The sequence below is a fragment of the Ammodytes marinus genome (assembly GCF_949987685.1).
Source record: "Ammodytes marinus genome assembly, chromosome: 2".
NCBI classification, from domain to species: domain Eukaryota; kingdom Metazoa; phylum Chordata; class Actinopteri; order Uranoscopiformes; family Ammodytidae; genus Ammodytes; species Ammodytes marinus.
Genome location: NC_137231.1, coordinates 14,138,904 through 14,166,346, shown reverse-complemented (window position 1 = coordinate 14,166,346; position 27,443 = coordinate 14,138,904). Strand labels below are relative to the sequence as shown.

At 40.1% G+C, this 27,443-nt stretch overlaps 1 protein-coding gene across 2 annotated transcripts in view; it reads right to left on the bottom strand.

The window, feature by feature from the left end:
* LOC307263577 (GDNF family receptor alpha-2-like) overlaps positions 1-19,532 on the bottom strand; it is a 47,441-nt gene extending 27,909 nt beyond the window's left edge. The window contains exons 1-4 of one of the 2 annotated variants that reach the window (XM_080044763.1): positions 19,211-19,532; positions 18,938-19,097; positions 17,295-17,654; positions 5,871-5,957 (exon numbers count right to left, since the gene is read on the bottom strand). In XM_080044763.1, coding sequence (XP_079900889.1) covers positions 5,871-5,957; positions 17,295-17,654; positions 18,938-18,989 — 499 coding nt within the window. In that variant the 5' untranslated portion in view covers positions 18,990-19,097; positions 19,211-19,532. Of the gene's footprint in view, positions 1-5,870; positions 5,958-17,294; positions 17,655-18,937 lie in introns of both variants that reach the window. The other variant, XM_080044762.1, reaches the window with a different exon arrangement.
* Positions 19,533-27,443: the final 7,911 nt, after the last annotated feature.

Here is a 27,443-nt window from a genome sequence, read left to right as displayed (position 1 = left end):
GCCTAAGTACATGCAGTCCCGATCGCTGTTATAAGTTACAGTTTATGCATGTTATTAATGGCCGCGATTCGCGGGTCGCAACAGCTGTTCTAACGTCTCCTCACGAGCGGAATGTAAGCTTTCGTTCTTTTCCCGCAATCTATAGAGACAGTGCATGAAATAGGCCACGCCCATCGTGGGGGAAAACATTGAACAGCGTTCCGTTCACTTTGTATTGAAGGAGACCTGTCTTCTGCAAACAAACTTAATTAAAACTTAATCAAACATCCATTTAACGAAAAAACGTTACTTTCTTTAAAGCCACGACTCTTGTCTGTCTATACGAGCTGTTTTTGTGAAAAATAATTGAGTAATTTTCAATATTGAGGTGTTTTTGTCCAGTCGGACCCATCGTGGGGGAAACCGTTGAACACCGTTACGTTCACTTTGTATTGAAGGAGACCCGTCTTCTGCAAACACACGTAATTAAAACTTATTCAAACATCCATTTAACAAAAACACGTTACTTTCTTTAAAGCCACGACTCTTGTCTGTCCATACGAGCTGTTTTTGTGAAAAATGATTGAGTAATTTTAGATATTGAGGTGTTTTTTCCCGTCCGACCTGGCTAGCCTACAGCAGAAGGCTAACATTAGCCTAGCATAAAGCATACATTAGTTAAGAGTTTTGTCTCGATATGGAAAATTACTCAATCAATTTTCACAAAAACAGCTCGTATAGACAGACAAGAGTCGTGGCTTTAGAGTATGTAACGTGTATTTGTGAAAGGCATGTCGTATTACGTTTTTATTAAGTTTGTTTGCCGAATACGAGTGTCATTCAATAGAAAGTGAATGGAGCGCTGTGAATTGTTTTCCCCCACGATGGGCGTGGCCTCAGATTATGACGCGTTATGCACTGTCTCTATGCTGCTGTCCCTGTGAAAGAAGGAAAATAAAGAGTGGATAAACCATACTACTCCTCTCCTAGTCTCATGCTTATAGTCTGAAGTTTTTGGCCTTAAAGGTGCTGTAAGCGGAATGGTTCTTTTAGCTAACTTCCTGTCAGTTACTGCAGTTAGAAGTCCCCTCGCTCATCCCTACTTCACCACATTAATGCACTGCGGTCTTCAAGCAGCAAGTTATCAAGCATCATCTCAGATCCATAAGTGTGATAAAACATGATAAAAACCATCAAAACAGACATTGGGAAGGATTTTTACCTGCTCCGCCATTGTAGGCGCATACACATTCACCTTTATTATACTATCTATGACATTCACCCATATGTTGCTCTGGCGTGCACCGGCAGTGAGACCATGGAGTGTACCATATATGAGTGAGACGGGTGTCGATGTGTAGCGTTCTGTCTTCTGATTGGATAAAAATTTCGGGATACTCCAATAAGTTTATTTGCCTATTACATGCAAAGCAGCTGACTGGGAGATCGGCTTTATGAAACGCGCACATTATGCAAGTGATCACTGTATGAATAAACATGTATAAATTTTACACTTATATTAACATAAATAAACCGCTTCACCTTTAAGTGGTGTTCTGGTCGACACCTCTGAAGTGAAAACAGTGATAAGCAGATCAGCGCGGTACCGGTACATCCAGCAGTTTCCTCCGCTACATTACACATGATGAAAGATACAGAGCGGTACTTAAAAATATAGCCTACTTTTTAATCTTTGTTTTTTTCTGCATCAAACAAGATCACAAAAGGCACCAAAGGTGATTTATTTTCCAAACTAAATATACTTGGTGGTGTGGAGATTGTTGTCATTGGCAGGTTGGGTGCTGAAAATCAAGACAAATGCACCTTTTCTTTGATTTGTTTAGTCCAATTTGATCAGAACAGAGAAAATATCCATTGATATTACTCATTGCCCTCAATTCTTAGAGCAACTGAAGCAGTTTGGGGTAGAGAACTGATTATCAATAGATTTCCTCTGGGAGAGACTCACTCAGCACTCCCTATCATTTAATGATAACACATTTATTTTAAAGAAACTATACTTTTCGTCAGGCAAAATGTTCCCCTCAGCTATACAGTCTATACAGACACTATGCAGTCACTGTACTTGTCCCACCATGTAAAGAGGTAATAGTGGTACAAGACGGGCTTTGTTTTAGGAAGAACAGATCATTTTAGGGAGTTCATCCTTTCCTTGATAATACTTTTATTTATATACACATGTAGGAACAGGCTAAATTAAATGTTTGCATCTAATGTTTGAAAAGAGTAGTGCTGTAACAGGAAAGTATTCAATATACTGTATGTATAATATATATATATATATATATATCTGTCAGTATTATTAATGATGCACTGGACTGCTGCAAGCTTGAAGGCAAATACACATTATACATTTTTTCTTAGACTTAAATAAAATGTGTGGTACATTAACAACTTCGGGCAGCAGTAGAAAAAGCTAACTAACACAGCTCACCCAAACTGATAATAATCACCAAAGTTCTTATCTCTTTATCTGTCGACACTGGCAAATTCACTCTATACGGTGCCGACATGATATGGGGTATTTTCATTTCTGCACTAGATTTCATGTAGTGCACTAGCTGGGTTTTCGTGAAGAAGAGGTGTCATCTGCACACCATTTTTCACTCTGTGTTTCTCCATGTCGATCTGGTTTTATGTTGTCTTATGTATTGACATAAATTCTCCACAGAGTGCATTGTGCGACAGCTTTGAGTTTTCAAGAGGAGGACTTGCTTCAAAGCCCTGACTGTGTTAAGAGAACTACATGTTTACAATCTCATTATCATTGTATTTCAGATACAGGCTTTGTGTCAGTACTTGTGGGCGCTGACTATATTGTGCGCCTTGGAACTGTCAAGACCACCCCCGGGTTAGAGCACCAATGCTTTTGACAGTATTCCCACTTGTTGATAATCTGGGCACACCCACACTTCCAGTCAGCTGTCTGAATTGTCTTATTCACATGTCTGCTGCCCTATATAACCTCTGCTCTCTGTCCATCTATATCATCAGATAACCATGCCCTCTGCCCTGACACTGACAGCAGGGTACAGTGTGTATCACAGGTCAAAGGAGTGAACAACAATTGGCAATGACCAGCCTACCTGAGCAGAATGTATAAAGATGGACAGGTTTGCAGCATCACAACTCATGACTATGGGCCAAAGTGTGGTAGAATCTATCGGACACTGCACTTCTTGGATGGAATGGGGAACAAATGTATACCAGATGAAAGCAAATGCGTAAGTGTTCCAGGTGTCTGGTGCTGTGTCAAATGGTCTGTGTTTTAATGTGGTGCTTTGGAGAGTCTGATGCCGACAACATTCTTCTCTTTGGAAAACAATATTTCTTTGTGGATGGGAGAAACATGAAAAATGCTTCTGGTTAGCAAAGGGTGTCAAAGCTTGTAGCAGAATGGCAGTAGAAATATGCCACTGTTGTCACACTGATGGCAGTCCACCTTTTTGTAACACTAACTACATATACTATCACTTTGAGTGGTGAGAGGTGTGCCTCATAAAAGCAGATGAACAGGACCCAGCAAAGGGATCACTGGAAAAAGGCCCACAGATGTCAACGAGGACACTCTGCCAAGTACTGGTGCCAGCCCAGTGATGGCAGGCTACATCGCTTTCTTTGTAACAAAGTTATCCTTGGCTATATTGTGATCATAAAAGGACAGCCACATTCCCCCTGATGTAAGGCGTTGTGTTTTTGTCCATGTCGGTGCATGCAAATTTTCAGTTTGAAGATATGCAAAAACGAGTGGCTGAGACTACACAGTCCCATTAGAAAGAGACGCCTGTGCAAAATAGTTTTTCAGGTATCACCTGGGGCGATGCAGAAACAGAGTCTCCATATGGTCTGTTTCACTTAAGAGTGTGAGTGCATACACAAGTGTAGAATCCTTTTCCATTTCTTTACAACTTTTGTCCCTTATCTTCCTTCCAGACAAAAAGCTTTTTAAAATAGCAGAGATAATTTTTCAATTTCCTACCTTTTCCCCGAGGAGAGTATACATTCCCCCGTCCTCATCAACCAACCAGATATCATATATTCCCCGGGTCTCTATACAGTTTAACATTTATGGACGTTATTATGGATACTTTTGTTTAGTAATCGAAGTGAGAATTATTTCCGTAAAACAAGTGTGTAATTACTTATCTTTTTGCCTGTGGTCTTCTTTCAGGGACACAATCAATTTCTCTCTCCTCAGAAATGATAAGTTATGAAGAAGGCTTGCAGCTAAACAGATTTCAGAGAGTAAATCCAATATTTCACCTCTGAGAGAATGTAGGAAACAGCTGAAGCAAAATGGATACAATAATGAGTCCCTTGTTGTAACTTAATATATCTAAGGCAGCCAACACTCTACCCCACACTTTGTTCTACCAGGGCACCTATGGTAAACTTGATGGCTAAAGAAGCAACTGTTTTCTTTGATTGTTGTCCGTCTTGATTGTTAGTTTGCAGGGAAACTCAAAACCAATAGGCTAAACATATGTCAATAACATTTAGGGCATGTATGGGCCCATTTTTTACTTCCCGTTCATGAACTGGATTCTTTTCAGGCATATTTCTATCGGCACATATTTTTCAACATTTCGAAAACTCCACTTATTTTACAAATGTCATCCAGCTTTTACTGAAATCGGTTCATAATGTATCATAATGGAAATGTGTCATTTTGTTTTCGTTATTATTTTGAGATATACAGTTATACTTTTTGCAATATTTTACGGTATTTCGCCTTTCAAACCCCTATACATAGGTTTAAATGGAATGGCCTTAACTCTGTGAATCTTAATCACTTGAAAGATTGTCCTAGTACAAAGCTCAAATAAAACCAAATATGAAGAACAAAAATCTGAATGATTGTTTCTCACTACAAATATTTGATGGTGCTAATCTCAAATCCAGATGCAATTTCTAAACATCTTCTATCATTAAAATAAATAATTGTGTGGCTTCTGCAGCCTTGGCAGAACTTGAAGTATGCGCTTTTTGAATGCTGTCTGGGTGGATATGCACTTAAATCAAGGATGGCAATTTGCCACCATTTCTCCAAACCCCAAAGAAATCAAAGCCCACTCTTTTCATGTTCATTCTGGTCCTATCTCCTTCTTTCAATATATCAAACAAGCGCATTTTCAAAAACAAGTGATACATTGCTGATTTCAAACAGTGGGGATTATGCAAAAAGTGTGTATTCTCTGTACCTCCCAGTTATAAAACAAAGCAAGATGCATCAGCCAAAATAAAAGGGAAATGTTCTGTCTGCAGCGTTTTAGATTGCTTTTTGCAAAAAAGAAAAAATAAATCAGACAAACAGAAAAGAACATCCCCCGGAAAGCTCTGTCAGAACTAGAAAGAAAGAAAAAAATTGTTCAATATTCAAGGGACTAGAGACTGTAGGTCAGGCGTCCCTGTGTCCAATCACACCGATTGTACAACTCGCTTCTTTGCACTGCATTAACCATTGTGGCTGTGTCTTATAATAAGATCTGCATTGATTAGTGACACGATGACAGTAATAACCAGTAAATTAAATAGCAGGCTGCAAGGTCCCCTGCTGAGGGCTAGCCTGTTTAATTAGTAAACCAAAGAGGAAATCAAACTGAAACCAATTCAATAGCTGGGGAAAAAATTTGTAGTAGTCCACAACAACGGTTGTGTATGTCACAAGGCAGAACAAAATATAAGCAACCAATTTATTCAAAGGCCAAGGACGGTTTACAGCTGGATTGCCAGTGAGGAAGGATGACACAGACCAATGTATTGTTTCTTATTCCGAAGAAATTCACCCGATCTAGAACAAATATTTACATCATATTTCCACTCATATGATAAAGCGCCAAGTGTTCAGTTGAGATCAAAATCAGCGATACCTGAAGAGATGGAGGCCAAGCGGAACGCGTCGGGGTGTCGGTTTGGTGCCACAGGTTCGTAAGGAGATGAGTCATCCATGTCTCCACCTGAAACAACAGCAGGGATGACAAAGATTCATAATCACTCCCATGGATGGCCTGCTCCTCCCTTTATCTACCCACAAGAGCAGAGCATTTGAGCTCAAAACAGAAAAAGCCATAAGCTATAAATAATCATTGAAAAACATTTGCGGGAATGTGTTTAAGCTCCAATAACTTGGAAGACACACAGAATCTTGAATTTTCAAAGCACATGTTGACTGAAAGCATGTTTTGGATTTAAATGTGACATTATAGTGTAATGATGTAATTTCCAAGTATTGGACTGGCTGACCAACATCTGAGGAAACCCGCTATGAGCTGTTTAGTTATTGCTTTCATGTGGAAAACAGGATGTTCATCATGGTTAAATCATTTCCCTTGCTTTAGAGGATTTGTTCCTGCTGTCGTTAGATTTGGGGGAGCAGCTAAAAGGACTAAAGCACGAGAAATGCATCTTCCCTGCTAACAATGATTTCCGAACTGTTTGTTACAAAAAATAAAAAATTCAAAAATCAAATTAGCACTCAACTGAGTCTCTCCCATGTGCCTGCTTCTCGGTAGGCCCTAATCCCGCATTTAAAATTCATAGCCATTCGGGGTGATTGAGACAAACCCTCCAGTGTGTAATAGCTTTGCATTCTGATCCCAACAGAAACACAGCAAGGGTGTTGTGTGAGGAAGGCTTGCAGGCCCGCTGTGTAAAATGAGAAAATGCAAAACCTGTTGATACGAGACAACCAATAGATCCAATCAATAGATAAAGTGCATTATGTTTATCAACATTTTCCTCTGATGCTTTTGAAAAAGATGACGCAGGTGATTACATTTTCTGCTCCAATAATAGGTGAGGCCACTGCGGGAAGTGTGTGTGTGTGTGTGTGTGTGTGTGTGTGTGTGTGTGTGTGTGTGTGTGTGTGTGTGTGTGTTTACCACTACATACAGTACAATGTTATTCATGTGTCCCCTGTTTCTCTGAATCATTTATAATAAAGAATCAACATACTGTATATTAATGCAAGTCATACAAGTTGAATACTTCGGTTAAAACTAATCAAAGGACATAAAGGTATGCGCATGTCAACTGGCAACACAGTGGGAAAGAAAGGCGTGATCTCAGACTTGTGTTCACCTGCATGAACACATGCAGGTGAACACAAGTCATTGCTTTATAGGTCTAGTTCTACTTCTCCCCTCTCCATCAATATTGACAATCATAAGAAGATGGAGCAGCTCAGCGGCCATTCACTGAGCACATATAACTATTGACATCTGGTCCATTTGAGGATTGTATGTGTGTTTGAGAGTGTGAAAAAGAGCAGAGGAGAGTCAGACGGGAGACACAAAGAAGAGAAAAGAAAAGACAGACAAAGAGAGAGATAATTGGAGAAGGAGAGAGGCATAACACGAAGACGGCAACAGAGAAACTAATAAAATAATTACCTCAATCCTCCAAGTTTTGAGTGTATTGTACGTGCCTTTCTTTTTCTCTTTTTGTTTGTGTATTGCAAAAGATTTATTGAATTACCAGACCGCCTAATTCAGACCTTATTTTTACTCGTTTTTTATCTTTATCTTTGTAACGCATCTCCATATTCATGTCTTTACATTACTGTCAAGAGAAAGAAAGGGACTCGAGTTGCTGTCGGATTGGAGATCTCTAAGTATGTCTAATTACGACAATTACCTTCGAAAGCTAGTGCTTCGGAAGCCTCTCGAGAGTTCAAGGCTACCACTTACTCCGCAGACAACAACTGAAACCCTCCTTTCACATTTCTTAGCAAAGGAAACAGTTGTACATTGTATTTCAAAAAAAGGAGCAAATATTCCACAGGAGAAAATACAAAGTTTCTTCCAGTAAACCAAGAACCCTTTGTTCTGTGCAGAGCAACATGAAAAAAAGGGATACCATATCTTTGCCAAAAGCAAAACGTATTGTTCTGAGGTTGCGTAACATTTTCTTTCAGGCAGCTTCTAACGTAGTAGAGAAAATTCACTGCACAATCAGCCGCGAATCAAACAATATAAAGGCACATTGCATCAGTGTGTACCGTGGTATAATCGAATATCGAATATCGAATAAAACAATAACATTATGCCACAACCATGCTGGATTTAATGAATTCTTGAAGCTTATATATACATGGATGTTACAAGCTGTGATTAATCATAACATTGCAAAAAACACATAATCAAACACGCCCTTAAGATATGGAAAAGGAGGCCTTGTTGTAGTTAAAAAATATATATATATCTATAAAATGCTCTTTGACAGTCACCCTAGACCCAATTATGCATTCATAATAAAAATTGCTTCCCAGCTATTTAGTGATAAGATGTTTTTAGCCACAGGGCAACAACTTACCGCTGTAATTAAGCCTCCGTTTGACTTCATTTGCTCTGACAGTATGGAGCATGACCGGCATAGCTCAGACAGACAATTGAGCATTTCCCTAGTTACAGCAGAGGAATGCTGCTTTTAAGTAGATTCACAGTCCTCTCCTTTGCCATCAGGGGTTTTATGAAGCCATTAGGCGCCATCACTCATTCTTTACACATGCATTATCAATGAAGTTAAACTCTTGAGGTGATGGAAACTGTCCAATGGATTTTTTTGTGACATTCTTGGCAAACCATTTATGGCTGGAAGCAAAGTCAATTTTAATAACTGTCATTCACCTTGTTTTGTTTTCCAAAGGTGCCCTATATCGATTGTGCTCTTGTTTAATACTGATTTCATAGTGTTCCCTATTTTTGCTGCAGGCAACTGGAAAAGGCTGTAAAATCATGTTACCGATTACTTCTTATTTAAATAATAACAATATTTTGCATTATTATTTCTCCACTTGTATTAATCACATACAAGGAGGACTATAAGCACAGTCTGAGCATCCAGGGGCACAGCCCATGGCACAGCCGGAGGTCATCTGCACAGCCCTGCTAGTTGCACAAACTCGCCTGGTAACAAAAGGTGGCCGAGCCTTTGCTGTCAAAGCTCCCAAAGTTTGTAAATGAGCTGTCAGTGGAGGTAATGCTCGCCAAGACTACTGTCCTCTTTATATCTACAATATGGGAATTCAGTTTATATAATTTTTAGGTTGAATACATTAATCTGTTCTATTCGACGACTAACTCCCAACATTTGTGAATTAAAAAAAATATGAAGTGATACCACAAATGCCTCTTCCTTAAAAATAGTGCCTAAACGTTCCCAAGTTGAAGTATCAATTCAGTTCACGATTCAAGTGATTTTCAGATTTTAAACTCAATTACCAGCCGTCGTGGTGTTTTACAGATTTATAATAGTTTCTCTCTCATCTGACCATACAGGGGCCTGACAGCTTTTCTAACTGTGTCATATCAATGAGTGTGTTGATGCCAGAAACATTGCTATTCTAACCGGGACATTATGTGATAGCTACAGACTAGACCCAGAGGAGGCACACACACACACACACACACACACACACACACACACACACACACACACACACACACACACACACACACACACACACACACACACACACACACACACACACAGAATGGAATGTACAGTAATGCGATTGTAATATTATATGAATAGTTACACAGTTGCTTATCTAAATCAGCATTTTAATACATGGCGATAGGTGCTAAATGTTGAATATGGTGTTAATCCTGCAAACTTCAGTAAAAGAGGCTATCATCTTTATTGCATAGCAGCATATTGGGCAGAACATTAAAAACAGCCAGCCCAATATATCAGTCTCTTATCGCCATTTTACATTTTATGCTAATATGAAGGCATGGAATACCCCAATCGTTTTGGATGTTACACATTTACAACGGTTTAAATAGCCTTAATTAAGTAACATAAATATTTACTGTAAACATGATTAGTGCTGCTGTATTGCTAACTGAGGGATAATGTCCCAAAGGATTAATCTAACTATATAACCTGTGTTTGACTACTAGTCTAATTGTGCTTTGAATTTCTCTGTATGGTAGAAAGAAAGCTTGGATGACTGATTTCAACAAGTAGCTATTTCGATGCAGATATTGAAAAAGGCTGACACAGAGAGAGAAAGACAGCAGTAACCATGCTGTGATGACAGCCCCAGGGGCCCGTTAGTTGAATTTGGCAATGCAGAATTCATTCAAGTCATTCGGCACTGCTGTGAACCTTTCTGCCAGGAGTGAGTCTCATTGCACACATCATGACAGTATTCACAGAGCAGAATGGCCCGTCACTCACTCTGCCCTCTGATAGAGAGCCCTGAGAACTCACTCTGCTATAAAAGGCTAATCTAAACCCCGCTACTTGGCCCTCATTTCACCCGCACTGTCACTCTCTATACCGGCCTGATGGTGAATGGGATCCATCTCGGGCAGTTCACCTTACAGTATGGAAAATCATTAGACAGATTTATGAGGACTAACAGCGTCTGTATTGTCATCATATTTCACTGATCCTTTTCACATTTTGGGATGAAAGATGAAAGGAGAGAAGGAGGCATGAAAAGGACAAGGAGGGGGAAAGCGCTGAAAGACCTTATTGATCCCATTCAAGAAGCTATTGGCAGGTCCCTTCCTCTGATGATGAAGTAGCCACCTAGCGAGTGCAGACTGGGTCTCCGGCGCAGGGGAGAGGAGAAAGCAGAGAGAGGACATATTCAGCATGCAGGAGCCTGCTTCCCCGATCCCCTGACATGCGGGCCAGGCTGGAAAAATGTTCTGCTTATGACAGTGGATGGCTAAGGTAATGGCCGGTGACTGCTACCATTGCTCATAGTAATGATGGTTTCACCCAGGAATACTGTGTACCTTTGTACACCCCCCTCCTCTGTGGTCACCCCCATGACTCTCTCTCTTTCTTCCTCTCACTCTCACATTTGTTGTTTTTTACTGTCTCTCTCTCTCTCTCTTAAATTTCCTTCCCCTTCCCCTCCTCATCATCCATCTACTGTCCTGTCCTCACCTCCTGTCCTCACTCTCACTCTCCCCATGTCTCTCCCTTCGTGCCTACAACATTCACACTCTGTCCATTTCATGCAACCTCCCACATCATTAGGGTGCCAACTTGTGGAATTAGCACGATGTAGCGACATATTCAGAGGATGACCTTTGCAACGCTGGCATTCATGAAAAATGGTGAAAATAAATCATTCCACAAAACTGACAGGTATTCTCGTCATTTTCTTTGCAAAGATACAGTTGCCCTCTCTCACAATAAGCTGGAACAGACTGGTGGAGCTCTGCTAGTTGCTTCTGCTTATTAAACTGCTCTGAAAGGTCCTCACAAAAGATCTTTCATTCCTACTTTGAGGCTTCGGTTTCAGAGCTGAGGCAATGAAACATTGTATGTTGGAGGCGTGAAATATATTGCTTAAATGATCAATTCCACTACAATTCTACAGCTATATAAACATTAGGCCAGGGGCACAATGTAAAAAGAACTACAGCCACCTATCCATTGCCCTGCGTATAGCAGACAGTTTTTCTTTCTTAGCAATTATTTATTTTATAGATTCAAAGTGTTAGACCTCATTGTCTCACACCAACATAGGCTCATTCAGAACAGAAAGCACCCATTATCCTTCAAGGACGCTGCATTGACGCATGGAATTCTGCTGCCATTTTACGATCAAATTATCAGGTCACCATTATCACCACTTCTGAAGGTTCAACAACATTAAAACACCCTTCAGCTGTGTCGTACAGTAGCCCAAAGGCAGGGAACAATAGTATAACAATGGCGAAGAAACCTGACCACAAATCATGGCTGCAGGGGCCTTGTTACTCAAACAGATAGATCTAAATAATGCGTTTGGAAATTCACAATGCTGCAGAAAAGTAGCTACCACCACCTGGTCAAATGTCTAAAAAGGATTTCTGCTTCACATCAAGCAGCGACATGATTGAGTCATGTTGTTGTCACACTGAGTCACTCTAGAAACACTGGAAAGGGTTTTCTCAGAAGCAATGCACTGTTTCATCACTCAAATTGTCAACTTTGAAACCCATTTAAAAGATTCAGGCCTGTCATTGGACTTACATAACTAGGAGACACTTGTGCTGCTCATAAGTGTCTGGAGCTTGTTTGTTATAAACACTGTGATTTAATGTTCCGTCTCGCAGACACAGGGCAGCTTGAGGGCCTTCCTACCGGGGCGTTTTATGGTGAGTCTGGTTTGACTTGGCTAAAGGACAAATGATTTACATTTCCGTCTCAGGGTAGACTCTTCAGTTTGGTTTCAAATAAGTATGACATTTTCAGTTATCAGACTGAGGGATCAGTGGACTCTCACAAGACAGAGAGAGAGGTTTAACACTACGGTTTAAAGCCTGTGCATGATATATTGACTGTTTGATCTGGAATTAATTTTGATAGTACATAACTTAATTCTGGCTGCAGAAACCAGTCATTACAATAACTGATGTTACATCACATGGGTGGTGAGGAGCAAGTGATGCTGATGCTTGGTTTATGGACCTGGTCTAGCAAGGATTAAACCACATCTCGGCAACATCCTATACTCCCTTATGACCTTAATCACTTTGAACCAGTGTTAAATGTCCTGCCATGGCAATAAGGCCACACAAAAACATACAGTTGTAATTAAATGTATCACACTATTTCCTTTTTTTCACTTTAGCCTACTTGTCTTCTCTCTAACATCCGCATAGGTGAGGGAAAGACAAATGGCAGTTATTTATTGCTGTTTCAAACAAACATTTATTATTATAATTATTATCCATTACAAACCTAAACCCACTGTTTCAATACAAAAACATGATCAATAAATTGCAATTTGAGAGTGTCATGAGTTATAATTTCGTACGGTTGCTTTAGCTCACAGTGCCAATGCAACCATTTTGTAGCTGAATGACATAAACTTCAGTGAGAGGAGAAACAGACGAGGTAGCACCGTAAAGAATCTGTAGAAGCAAATCTTTCCAAGGTTTTTTATTTTAATCTTTGAAATGTATTCTTTATCACTTAAAGTACAGTCCCTGAGCTGTTTCACACAGTGAGTATCAGTCTTTTAGTGGGCAAAGCCCTTTTTATCTAGCAAATAAAGCTCTTATCGACACACTATGGATTAATGTCTGCACATGTCAAATACAATCCCCTCCTGTTTGAGCACAAACCTCTCAGGCTTGTCAGTTGATTGATGCTGCGAAAGCGATCCTTCCTTCCTTCTGATTAAGATACTGTATACATTATGTAGAACTTTTCAAACATTTCTCTGATGCCAATGTTCCAAATAATTATTTCTCTTTCTTACTTGAGAGAAAAACTACAAAACTGTCAACATGAAGGACAAACTGGTATTTAAGAACATAAAACAAACCTTCTCTCTCTAAGTTATTCAAATTGAAGACATTTTATTATGTTTTCCTGTGCTGGGTTTGTCCGATGTAAACGTAGGCTACTAGATTATTTATGTTCACAGGTGCACTTTTTATTGAACTGTTTACTGCATTCACTTTATTATGTATTTGGTAATGAGAATACTGGGATACTCACTAAATAAGTTTGCGAAATAACCTCGCCTGAGGCAGTGGAGTATCAGTGTGCTGTTTGTGTAGGACAATCTGGCCTGGTAGAAGGTCATTGTTTCAGTCCCAGTCCATCCTTAGTCCACATAAGCGTTCTCTTCGTATGGGCTACACAATGGTTTAGACCTCAAGCTTGCAGGCCAACTTCCTGCCCCTGTTCAACAGGGTTCATAATAAACATATAGGTATACCAACTTATAGCTGGAGACGTATTTCTATACAGTCAAGTGCGAAAGTTTGTGAACCCCTTGAACATTTTGGAATTTTATTTATTGTAACCATCATTAATTCATTTTTATCAATACCAGTATTTTTTATATGAAATAACAGATGTTTGTTTATCAATTCAACATTTTTCTTTTCCAGAAATCAATTGTTAAAACAGATAAAACAAATTATTTGACGAATGTTGTATGTGCAAAAGTTTGTGAACCCTGAGCTGCATTGCTTAAATGGAGCAGGTAAACACAATCAGATGGGCCAAATTGAGTCATGAAATGGACCAATGTAGTGAGAGATCTTTAGGGAAGAAATTGGGCGGCACTAGATACAACAGAGATAAAACCAGGTCAGTTTAGGCTCACCAAAGTGAACCCATACAGGTCAGACATGCTAAAAGGGGAAACAATCTCAGAGGATCTCAGGAATAGAGTTGTGATGCTGCACATTTGTCTGGGGACAGCTATAAATTATTTTAAAAAAAGTTTGAGCTCCATCGGTCCACCGTGAGGCAAATCATCTACAAATGAAGAGCTTTAAGAGTGACTGAACATCTGCCTAGAAGTGGACTTCCTTCAAAAATATCCACAAGCGCCACAAGATAAGTGATTTTTCAGTTAAAAGCCAACCCAAACATTACATCTGGTGATTTGCAGACCTCTCTTGCAGCATCTGGGACAGATGTGCATGGTTCCACAATAAGAAGAAAACTCAGTCAACATGGCTTTCATGGGATGGTTGCTGAAGAAGCCTCTGCTCTCAAAAAAGAACAAAACTGCTTGTCACAACTTTGCCAGAGAGCACCTGGAGATACCTGAAGTCTTATTCTGTGGACAGATTAGTCAAAAATTGAACTGTTTGGTCATAACCAAAACCGCCATGTTTGGGCAAAAACGCAATTCTGCCTACCACCTAGAGAACCTTCTCCCAAGTGAATAATGGTGGTTTCAAATTGTCTGCAAATCTCCAGGTGTAATGTTTGGGTTGGCTTTTACCTGAAAAATCACTTTTCTTGTGGCGCTTGAGGATATTTTTGAAGGAAGTCCACTTCTAGGCAGATGTTAAGTCACTCTTAAAGCTCTCCATTTGTAGATGATTTGCCTCACGGTGGACCGATTGAGCTCAAATTTTTTTTTATGAATTTATAACTGTCCCCAGACAAATGTGTAACATCAAAACTCTATTCCTGAGATCCTCTGAGATTTGTTTCCCTTTTAGCATGTCTGACCTGTATGGGTTCACTTTGGTGAGCCTAAACTGACCTGGTTTTATCTCTGTTTTATCTAGTGCCGCCCAATTTCTTTCCTAAAGATCTCTCATTACATTGGTCTATTTCATCAACCAATTTGGCCAACCTGATTGTGTTTACCTTGCTCGATTTAAGCAATGCAGCTCAGGGTTCACAAACTTTTGCACATACAACATTCGTCAAATAATTTGTTTTATCTGTTTTAACAATTGATTTCTGGAAAATAAAAATGTTGAATTGATAAACAAACATCTGTTATTTCATATAAAAATACTGGTATTGATAAAAATGAATTAATAATGGTTAAAATAAATAAAATTCCAAAAGGCTCAAGGGGTTCACAAACTTTCGCACTTGACTGTATGTATCTCTAGACTGTATAATGGCGTTAGGCTGCAGAAAAGTGGCCATATCTGTGCAAAGTACTTAAATATGTTGGTTCTCAAGCCACCAGTTATTACTTTTCATATAGACCTTATCATCACTTGTTTCAATACTTTTCTTATCTTTCTCTTTCACATCCTCTTCATCCACTCTTTCACTCTTCACATTAACTTTTATTAACACATTAAATGATATCAGAACACTCTTTTTTTTGGCAACAAATGAGTTTGATGATGGAAGGAGTGGTTTAGCACCATTTCGAGAGGGTCCGTGGGGATTCCGCCCTTCATGTTTGCTTCCAGAGATGGATGTTGTACATAGATTGTTTCCAGTTAACAAAAGCATGCTTGACTGCACAATGGATCGTGATTAGATTAGAGCCGGGCTGTAAGAGCTTTTTGTTGGGTTTTAAAGCAGGTTTTATCTCAGAGGGCGACATGGCCAAAACGGGACACTGCTGAGAGGCATTTATTCAGAAAGAAGCACAAGCTCATTGAAGGGCATACAGCAGGCACAGGAGGTCTCTATCCTTGAGTTCAAGACAACTCGCATGATGCATTGAAACACAAACACTGAAGCAGCTGTTTGTTGGGGAAAGAAAAGCGATAGTGAGAAAGCAGTACAAAAGCAAACTCATTAAGATGGTTAAAAGCAGAGGAAGAGTTCTAAAAAAAGAGAGAGAGACAGGAAGGGAGTCAGAAGGCCTGGGGAGCATCCATGTCATTACAGTTCCCATGAACTCGTGTCAGTGACCCTCTGCTGCCATAAGTCTGATGAAGTGCAGCTGGTGCTATGAGTAGTCAGCCCGGCGAATCACTTCACGGATCACCACACAAACGCCCCGAACGCTCAAAGCTTGGGGTCTTTGCAACATTTCCACCATTACCCCATGTGTCAAACGGGCTGATTGCATTACTTCCTCCATGTTTACAAGGCATGACACTTAACCAGGTCACCGAGACTTCAGCCACGTGTACAAGGCATGGAGAAGATGTCACTCTTGGGTTACGGTCCCCCTTTAGCCCGATCCCCAGGGGAGAGCAACTCTAGCAGCTCTGACTCAGTCAAATCTGTCTTAATATGACAAAACACTGTGTGCGTTTGACCCTCAAGGATGAACCAAGAGTGTTTTCAGTCCATGAGGCTGTGTCCTGCTCTCTAAATGCATTGCAATGTAAAAACCAGAAGGTTTCAATGTTACAACAAGAGTGCTATTTTATGTCCACCGTAAGTGGACACATAAGGGCCACTGAGCTATACAATTGCAACCTAATTACATGGTAATATGGAACACTTTAGGTGAAAACCAATAAGTCTACCATAACAGGTCTAAGTAATGTAATCCCATTATAGATCCATTACCTTTGAGAGGGTGAGGAAAGTAGGAAAGCATATATTTTTCATCAGGGGCTTCTGGGTATCAGTATAAAAGGGCATCAGGGAATTGGGCAACAATGGGTGTGGTGTACATCAGTCTTGTCTTTGCCCGGAAAGTACACTGGTACTTGAGTATGAATAATCATTTAAAATAAAAGTTATAAAGCTGAAAGATTCCTTCAATCATATCCATTAATATTATAGGTGTGGTGTACTTACACACTATGTTCTGCAGCATGCACATTCATCTTGTTGTACACATATAATGTTGTACAAGACATGTAGAGCTCTGCCATACACATTTAGTATCGATACCATTGCACAAGTTGCAAGCTACAACATTATAGCATTATGGTAGTTAATACTATGGAAGACCTAGATAATTCACAATAAGCTGAAAAAGGAGAAAAAAGCAAAGTCTCCTTTCACGAGTATATTTCTAACCTTAAAAATAACCTGCATGACTTGTTTGACATTCGTTTTTTTAAGTTTCGAAATTGCCACACAGTTTAACAAAATAGTGATATGAATATTGTGTGAGACAGAAAATCATAAAAGCATGTGGCTCCTACCCTCAGTGAGTCCCATGTGGATGGTCCAGTAGTTCTGCAGACACTGCAGCTCCTTCTTCATGACCCTCTTGCAGCGGCAATCATACAGAGGACTCAACAGCAGCACTTCCAGGGCAGCCTGGCACTCTCTGTTGTTGTCCAGCATTGCTTCCTTCTCCTTGCCCACAAGGCACTGGCGCATCACCCGGTAGCGAGAGCTGCAGGAAGGGTTCTGGTTGCACATGTCACTGGCCTGGATGCAGTCCACCCATTCTGGCTGAGCCCCGGGCCCAGGCACCACTCCTCCTGGGGATCCTGGAGAAGTGTTGGCCAGGGACACGGACAGAGCTGAAGAACCATCCCAGGAACTCGCAGCCTCATCTATGTGGTAGACATGGAGACAGAGGTGGGGGTTTTATCATAGAAAGTGGGCTCAGAAACGGTAAATAATGAGTAAAGGAATTTGTGTTGGTAGCCTATATTTGAGATTTTTAGTCTTTGTGTGTGCAATTGAAAGTGCATATCATAAACCTGGTTACCCTTTTTTGGGGGAGTATAGGACCTATTTAGGTTTGATGGCCTTATGCCCCCCCACCTTTTAACCACACAGTTACATTCTAACCATTCCACATCTCACCATGGGATCTTGTTATGTCTCATATACTTTATAATTAGTGATTTACCTGTGCTTAACTCTACTCCCTTGAGTGCATTTAAAGGCTCCAAAACAAGTTATTACATCTAATTAAGGGAAGACTTGATCATAGATGAATATCTCACTACCTGATGTTAAGCTGGCACCTAAAAGCTACCGCTAGAACTGTATCTGAATTAGCTTTAAAAAAATAATAAAAAAACGAAAAAACTTGAAACAATAAAGCCCGAGTAATCCCACGGAGCAGAGACTCGGGTGTTGCAGTATGACATGGGTCAAGATACAAACACACCTTTCCCACGAACGAAAGTACAGACAGTTCTGGTGAAATGACAAGAGAGACCCCTTGTGGTGATCTTAAGTATTAGGCTCAGAGAGGAGGGGATACTGCATCAGTATCAGAGAGCAATGTGAAAGGAAAGAGCAACATAAAGTTAACTGTATAATTTTTCCTTTTCGTCTGTCAGATGATTTTAACCGAAGCACTAATGTCTGTGGAAGGCACTTGTAGTGCTGCTTCTGTTGGCGATGACAGACGTGACGATAATGATGGATTTTCTCGCATTCATACACAGTTTTAGACAAGTGTGTTACTAAAAATACCTGAGATATTTTACCTTCACTGAATGAAAGCAGGATTGTGCTGTTGCAATAATGGGCATTATATTTTTGTGATGGAGACTATGGCTGTTTAATGGATCCAAATGCAGAAAGAAAGTGACTCGCTTAGTCCAAGTTTAATCTATGCCTATGGGTGATAATTATGACAATTAAACATAATATAATCAACTCATTCTGCTGCAACATGAACGCCCATCAGCATTTTACTACACATAATAAAAAAGCAGAGGAATAACCTTGTGCCCTCCAACAACTCATGCATGATGAAAGTGGACAAGGATATTCTCCCTCACAATCATTTCTGATGTTTGAATGTTTTTACACGTCTATAGCCTAAAACATATATTGTACACAATTGATCATGTTATTTCCATGTTTCACGTCTTACCTAAGAGCAGGAGAATGCTGTAAACGCAGATCCACACGGTGACTGACTTCATGTTGGACTCGGTGGCAGGAAAAATGAGTTAGGGTCCAATAAGACTAATATTTCCACCTTGAGAAAGGTTAATTCCCTTCTCCGGATCCTTGACCCAGGCGTAGGCTAACTGTAAAAAAATCAATATCCTCATTAACGACACACCTCCGGGAAAAATATCCTCGACTCCCAATAATAATCCACGATTCTTTTTTCTTTTATTTTTTTTTATATTAGACTAACCACGACTCAGAAAAGAAATCCACTGATATTGAAAAAAATCAAAAATCAAATGCCAGTCAATCAGTCAGTCCATCCATGAAGCTTGTTTCTCAGGGTCCGTCTTTGCTGCGTTCATACCGACAAACTATTGAGACTTGATCTCTCCGCATTATAAGGGCTCAGACTGCCCGCTCCAATTGCCCCTTGGAGACTAGTAGTCCCTAAAACATTCCTTAAACTGACGTTAAATTATCTATCAGCTATGCCAGTGTCTCTAACAAGATAGAATAACTCATCTGAAAGTGCTGCAAAACGCTGACTGGATTTTTTTTCTTTCCCTCCACTGGCTGCCTCAAAAATCTGTGCGCTCCTCTGGAGGGAGTGAACGCTTCTTTCGCACTGACTGCATGTGTGTCGAGGCATCACAGCACTTTATAAAGTGTAGTTTCTGTGGGACCAGCAGAGGGCGCTGCCGGTAGCTGCTCTCGTTGGAAAACGTGGAAAACGTTGGACTTTATATGTCCATGATCGAGTCCCAATAATAAATGCTGCCCTATTGAAAAATCCCCAGGATGGTAAAAGCATCCTCAGTTGAACAGATCATGTGATCCCACCCCTTTAGTGTAATGGACTATGTCAAGAGTGTGAATTAGGCCATTTTATTTAGCCTAAGTCACTAGACGGAGTGACTTAGGCAATTTTATAAGCGTTTCAAAATGGCGGTGGTTTGTAAAAAAATATATTTTATATGAAATTATAACCAAATATGGTAAACATTTACAATAAGGTTTAGGGTTAGGGGGTTAATCAGCATTAACAGTAAGTTTATGTTGAATTACCATGATTATTCACGTAATGCTTAGTTCATGCTTAATATCTTAGTTAATCAGTTAATTTAAAGGTGTGGTAAATGATTATTCAGAATGTTTGTTGACAAATCGCTTTTTGTCAACATCAGTGAATATCTCCTCCCAATCTGCTACCGGCCCATACTGTGTGAGCACTGACAAAAATCTTGTTAATACACAGCCTAGGCTAGGGAATTTTAACAAGGACGATCCGCTTAACCCACCTTTAATGCTAAGTTCATGCTTATAAAACATTAACTTAGCATTGATTAATGCTTATTAAGCATTAAATAACCATCAATTAATGCTTATTAAGCATTAATTAAGCATTAATGAATGCACCCTTATTGTGTGCATTGATAAGAAAAGATAAGATAAGATAAGATACAACTTTATTAATCCCCGTAGGAGAAATGTGCTTGTTGCAAAAACAGCCCAGCAGCAGTGGAAGGACACAGACAGATAAAATGTCCTTAGCAGCCTGCCACACACGTCAAACGACCTGAGCATCCTAGGAAGAAGAGTCTGCTCTGACTCTTCCGGTAGAGGGCCTCTGTGTTGTCTGACCAGTCCAGTTTATTGTTGATGTGTACTCCAAGGAATTTATACGAATCCACCGTCTCTATTTCAACCCCCTGGATGGTAATAGGGGTTGGGGGCTTCCTCTTCCGGCGGAAGTCCACCACCAGCTCTTTGGTCTTGCCGATGTTGAGTTGAAGGTGGTTCTCCTCTGCCCATCTGACAAAGTCCTCCACCACACCTCTGTACTCGTCCTCCCTGTCCTCACTGATGCAGCCCTCGATGGAGGAGTCGTCTGAGAATTTCTGGAGATGGCAAGTTCCAGAGTGTAGATGGTAAAGAGGAAGGGTGAAAGTACTGTTCCTTGGAGTGCGCCAGTGTTGCTCATCACAACATCTGACAGGCCACTCTGCAGCCGCACGTACTGTGGCCTGCTGGAGAGGTAGTCACCAATCCAAGCAACCATGTCGGGGTGTACCTGCATTGCTGAGCGCTGCTTCTCAAGCAGGGTAGGCTGGATGGTATTGAACGCACTGGAGAAGTCGAAGAACATGACTCTCACTGAGCTCTCTGGCTTCTCCAGGTGTGAGTAAGCCCTGTGCAGCAGGTAAATGATGGCGCCGGCCACGCTGAGTTGGGCCTGGTACGCAAACTGCAGTGGGTCCATGGAGTCACACATCTGGGGCTTAAGGTGAGTCTTTCGAAGGTCTTCATTATGTGTGAGATCAGCACCACTGGCCTGTAATCGTTGGGCGAGCTATCTTAGGCACCGGAACAATGCAGGAGGGCTTCCACAACTGGGGCACCTTCTTCAGCCTCAGGGAAAGGTTGAAGAGGTGTTGGAACACTCCAGCAAGCTGTCCGGCACACGTTTTAAGCACCTTGGGATTGATGTCCGGACCCATTGCCTTATTCCTCTGGACCTTTGATAGCTCCCGCCTCACCTGGCTTGATGTGATGACAAGACTGGTCACAAGGGGGGGAGGAGGGGAAGTAGGGGAGGGAGGGGAGTTGGAGGAGGGGGGCACGGACTGACCTGCTGAGCTCACTGGGGCAGGGGTTGAGTCAAACCTGTTGAAAAATAGGTTCAGCTCATTAGCACGTTCATGTCAACCCGCCACAGCTGGACCTGGCAGTTTGTGTCCCGTGATCTTCTTCATCCCATCCCAACCTCCTTGGCACTGTTCCTTTCGAGCTTGCCCTCCAGCCTCTCCTTATAGCATGTTTTGGCCGCCTTTAGTTCCCTTCTCAGTTCCTTCTGAACTGATTTTACCCCCTCTCTGTCTCCTGCCATGAAAGCCCTCTTCTTCCTGTTGAGTATGTTTTTAATGTTCTTATTGATCCAGGGTTTGTTGTTAGGAAAACAGCGGACCTTCTTGATGGGTACAACGCTGTCCTCACAGAATCTGATGTAATCTGTAATGCAATGGGAGAGTCCCTCAATGTCCTCTGCGTGGTCCTCCAGGAACAGATCCCAGTCTGTTCTCTGGCAGCAGTCCTGCAGGGCCTCCTCAGACTCTCTAGACCACCTTCACAGTCCTGGTGGTAGCCGGCTGCTTGCTTACTACAGGCTTGTACACAGGTGTAAGGTGTATCAGGTTGTGGTCAGACTGGCCGAGGGGTGGGAGGGGAGAGGAGCTGTATGCCTCCCTCACGTTGGCATAAAGCAAGTCCAGGATTTTATTTCCTCTGGTTTTACATTCCATATACTGTGTGAAGCTGGTCAGAGTTTTGGAGAGGGAGACATGATTGAAGTCTCTGTTGATTATCATGAGAGCTGTGGGGTGCCGAGTCTGTAGTCTTGCGTCGGTAGAGTGGATTAATGGTGCCATTCACAGCCAAACTTCCCTCTGTCTCATGAGTCTATGTGTGCTCCACTAGCATATTCAAATGTTTGTGGCATACCCTTCCTCATGGTATGTTACAGTAGTTGGGGAAAAAAGAAATGCACTGTTTTGCCTTACTTATCCCAGAATTAATTTGGCCCAAGTCAGGTTCAAAATTGTGTAAATCGCAAAGGCATGTTCATAAATTGGCCTAAGTCATTTTATCCTCTCATGTCACACTATTGACTGACATCCTTATTTGTATATCAATTGTCATCTATTGTAATAACCTTTTTGTTTGAAATGATTCATAAATATCATATCTATATATGATTCAGTTTTTTCTGTTTTCTGAACAACTTGAAAATATGACTTAGGTCATTATTTTAAGAGGGTGACGATATAATTGTATGTGAAAGCCCAGTGTTGTGCCTGAACGCGTTCAATGAACGTTTGTTCGTGAACTCGTTCATATTGGGGGCGAACGTGAACTGAACGTATTTCTGCCTCATGAACGTTTTTGCGAACGCGCTCATTCTGGCGTTTGTGAACGGCGCTCTTACAGTCGTTCAATCGTTCATCGAGTGCCAGGTTTCCATAGAAAACCCCCACTAAAAGACATCGTAAACAGCCCTTAATATGTAGCTGAAAAACACCCAATTTGGCAACACATGCCACCACAGCGTCGCACCGCCGCTGCGTCATCAAAATGCGAAACACCGCGGGGAAAAAACAAAAACAAATGAATGCAGCAGCGCTTACTCAGACCCATGACTCAGACCATGGACCTAGCCTCAGGTTCTACCTCTTCTTCGTATGATTGTTACCTACCTTAGATTGTGTTTGTGTTAATAAGTATGTCAACACATCTTCTGGACTTTGTTGTTAACAGTAGGCCCTATACTGCAGTTTAGAATGGTCTCCTTGAGGGTTTTACTATTTTAAGTTGTAGCTGCTAATTTGTTTGTACAGTAGAACCTGCCTGGTATATTTTTCAGTATTGCTTTCTTTGAATGAAATTTCATGTGAATTGTTTCCAGGTTTGGAAAATTATAAAAATGGAAAAACTTTTGCACCTTAACCGTTTTTGTTTGAATAATTCTTCATTAAAAAGACCATCAAACAGCAACTTTTTCCTCATGTTTTTGAGAATATACTGTAGGGGTAAAAGTTGCAGCTGGCTTCTAGTGTGGACTGAATGTTATTGAAATAATTTCTGTCTGTGGTTCTATTGAGCTGTTAAGCGGAAGTCCCTTACTTCCGGGGCATGGGGCCTATCGGCTCGAAAAATTACAACGGTAGTCAATGGAAAGAAATGTATTATTTTCTGGTCCCAGTCATGAAATGCCTTCGATTACACATATGTTTTGTATGGATTTAGATGGTATTTTTTCGTGCAAAGAATGGAACAATTTAGCGAGTAGAAGCTGGATACGGTGTAGGTACCAGATCGACTCGGGCTGCAAGATTGACTCGGGGTCCTGCGCCTACTGATGACGTATCAACACTTGACGTTGTCACCATAGATACTGCTACGCAACGGCAAGACGTATCGACACTTGACGTTGTCACCATAGATACTGCTACGCTACTGCTACGCTACTGCAAAGCATTGTGGACATACACAACATTTGAAAAGATCGCGATAGCTGATGGTGCGAAACTCAAACAACATGTAAAAGATCGCGCTAGCTGATAGCTTAGCCAGTAGGCTCCATAGATAGATCGATTTATTTATTGTTCTGCAAGGTTTAAAATTAGTTGTTACGTTTGGCTTATAGTAGTCATCTCTCATTATTAAGGTTAAATTACATTTTATTTTATACGAATTTATAGTTTAGCAAGGTTTAACCCCCGGTTTTAACCCTGTTTGAGTGCTAAATTAAACATTTATTGGTAACACTTTACAATAAGGGTACATTAATTAATGGTTAGTTAATGCTTAATAAGGTTTAACTAACCATTAGTTAACTGTTAACTAATGTGTCTAGTAAGCATTTACTAATGGTATTCATGTTAACTAAGGTATTAATTACTACATTATGTAATGTTTATAAATATCCTATATTAACCTTAGTTAACCCATTAATTAAGCTTGAACCAACAGTTGATTAATGTAATAATAAGCATTAATTAACTGTTAACAAATGTCATTTCTGTAACATTACTTAAGCATAATTAACCATTTATTAATGCTCTTTGTGACCCTTATTGTAAAGTGGGAACCATTTATCCATTAAGTAACACTTAATAAATGCACACCAGTGCTGAATAGGCATTACTGAAGCATAATTAACCATAATAGGCATTACTTAAGTGTAATTAACCATTTATTAATGGACTTTGTGACCCTTATTGTAAAGTGAGAACCATTTCTCATGAATTAACACCTAATAAAGGCATACTAGTGCTGATTAAGCATCACTTGAGCATAATTAACCATTTCTTAATGTTATTTGTGACCCTTATTGTAAAGTGGGAACCATTTATCACTTGTTACACTTAATAAATGCAAAATAGTGCTGAATAAGGATTACCTAAGTACAATCCATCAATCAACAATGCTCTTTGTGACCCGTGTACATTCTCTATAATAACAATATTAAACATATTAAAATATTTCCAACTGGAAATCAATTCATGACAACAATCTGTTATCAACACAATGCAGTCACAATTTAAAAAAGAGAGAATTTTATTTTATTTAGAATCTTTAGTTTTATTTGGAAACACGGCTCTCACATTTGACATGAATACCGTCAAAGAACTCCAAAATAGTTTCTTCAACAAATTATATCCAGTTTAATGATTTTCTCTGAAAGTAACAAACAGGAGGAAATGGATTACTAACAGCAATGGTGAAACACACTGACTCAACAGTTAGGTTTAACAGGTAAATATGTATTTTCTACTCTCTTCCTTGAAGTGTATATCATTGTTGCAACATAAACAAAAATAAAATACACAAAGAACATAACAGTTCCATTTTTAATCATGGACTGAAGATATAACAAAATAATGATCACTCTCTTGTGACTAAACACTAGTTTAACCTGGCCCTATCATTGTTATTTGAATGAGCACATATGTATTTAATTTAACCTTTATTTATACTCGAATGATCAGTTGAGGGGTGACCCTCATTTATAATCTTTCGCTCTCTTTAGATCCAGTTCTTGGGTTTGCTAGCCACTCCAGGCCTGGGTGCTCCTCTCCAAATGAAGCAGTTGGGCTGGAATCCAAGAATCTTGTCTAATCACCAAGTTGATGTACATGGAAAAAATGAAAATGATCAGTTAACAGTTCAGATGCATTTTTGTTTCCTTTATCTATGCATTGTTGTTTTTCCTTGGAATTTGTTTGAACTCGACACCATTGAAAATGAGGGTCACCCCTCAATTGGTCTCTCGAGGATAAATAAAAGTTAAATGAAAATGAAATTAAATAAATCATTAAAGCATAGCATTACGGTTCCACATTATGTATTATTATTATAACATAATGCATTGCATTGCTTAACTGAAATATCTTTGGTACCTTAATCAAATAAAATTCTAACTGAACCTTTAACAAGTTGACACTATTTTTTCATTCAAAAAACATGTTATCTCTATGGCCATTCTACACAACACATGCTCAGCTTTAGCTCATTTTAGCAAGAAATAGCAACATGCACTTTGCATATGGAATAATGCTAACATTTATTCACATACGGTTTGGTGTCCATGAACACACACTTTACTTAGCCACCACTACAATTACTGCTAAAAGTTACCTGTGAAGCTAGCCAGCACAAGCCTCATGCTAACGCTGCTCATATAGCAGCGCGCTAATGCTAACGTTGCTATGCTAGCGGGAGGCTATGTCGCTAATATATTTCAAAGTATTCTTACACACACACAACTATATCATCTCACTAACACCTTAATTAACTCACCAATAATTTCATTTGGCTAATGGCAGCATAACTGTAACCACCACAGGTCTTTTGTGTGAGAATAATGGGTCGGTCAGGTCAAGCTGGCTTCAAGCACGTAGCTTAGCTGCTGCTTTTACTGTCCAGGCACACATCCGTCTTTCTATCCTCCCAGTGGCCAGGATCCAGTAAAAACGAGATCTATAGGTGATTTATATGATCAATAATAGGCTATTGATAATCAACAATGGCTGTAGAGTGAATGCATGTATGTATGCAATGTATTTTCAACTTTGGGAAGGTGAAAATATGTTTGGAGACTTTACTTAAGAAAAATATTTCTTTACAAACCTTATTGACATTAGGATTACCCACGTTTTACAAGCACTTGAACTCGCCCAGCGATCAGCCAGCAAGAAAGAGGATGTGTGTCTGGACAGTGAAGCAGCAGGCCAGCAGCTATGTGCTTTATTCTCACAAAAGACCCGTGGTGGTTACAATTACAGTATGCTGCCATTAGCCCAACACAATTATTGGTGAGTTAACTAAGGTATTCGTGAGATGATATAGCTGTGTGTGTGTGTGTGTGTGTGTGTATGTAAGAAATGAATAATGTGAAATATATTAGTGATGCAGCCTCCCGCTAGCATAGCACCGTTAGCATGAGGCTTGTGCTGGCTAGCTTCACAGGTAACTTTTAGCAGTAATTGTAGCGGTGGCTAAATAAAGTGAGTGTTTATAGACACCAAACCATATGTGAACACATGGAAGCATTTTCCATATTCAAAGTGCACGTTGCTATTCCAGGCTAAAATGGGCTTAAACTGAGCATGTGTTGTGTAGAATCGTCATAGAGATGACATGTTTTTTGAATGAAAAAATAGTGTCAACTTGTTAAAGGTTCAGTGAGAATGTTATTTGATTAAGGTACCAAATATATTTCAGTTTCAGCAATGCAATGCATTATGTTATAATAATAATACATAATGTGGAACCGTAATGCTATGCTATAATGATTTAGATAAAGGAAACAAAAATGCATCTGAACTGTTAACTGATTATTTTCATTTTTTCCATGTACATCAACTTGGTGATTAGACAAGATTCTTGGATTCCAGCCCAACTGCTTCATTTGGAGAGGAGCA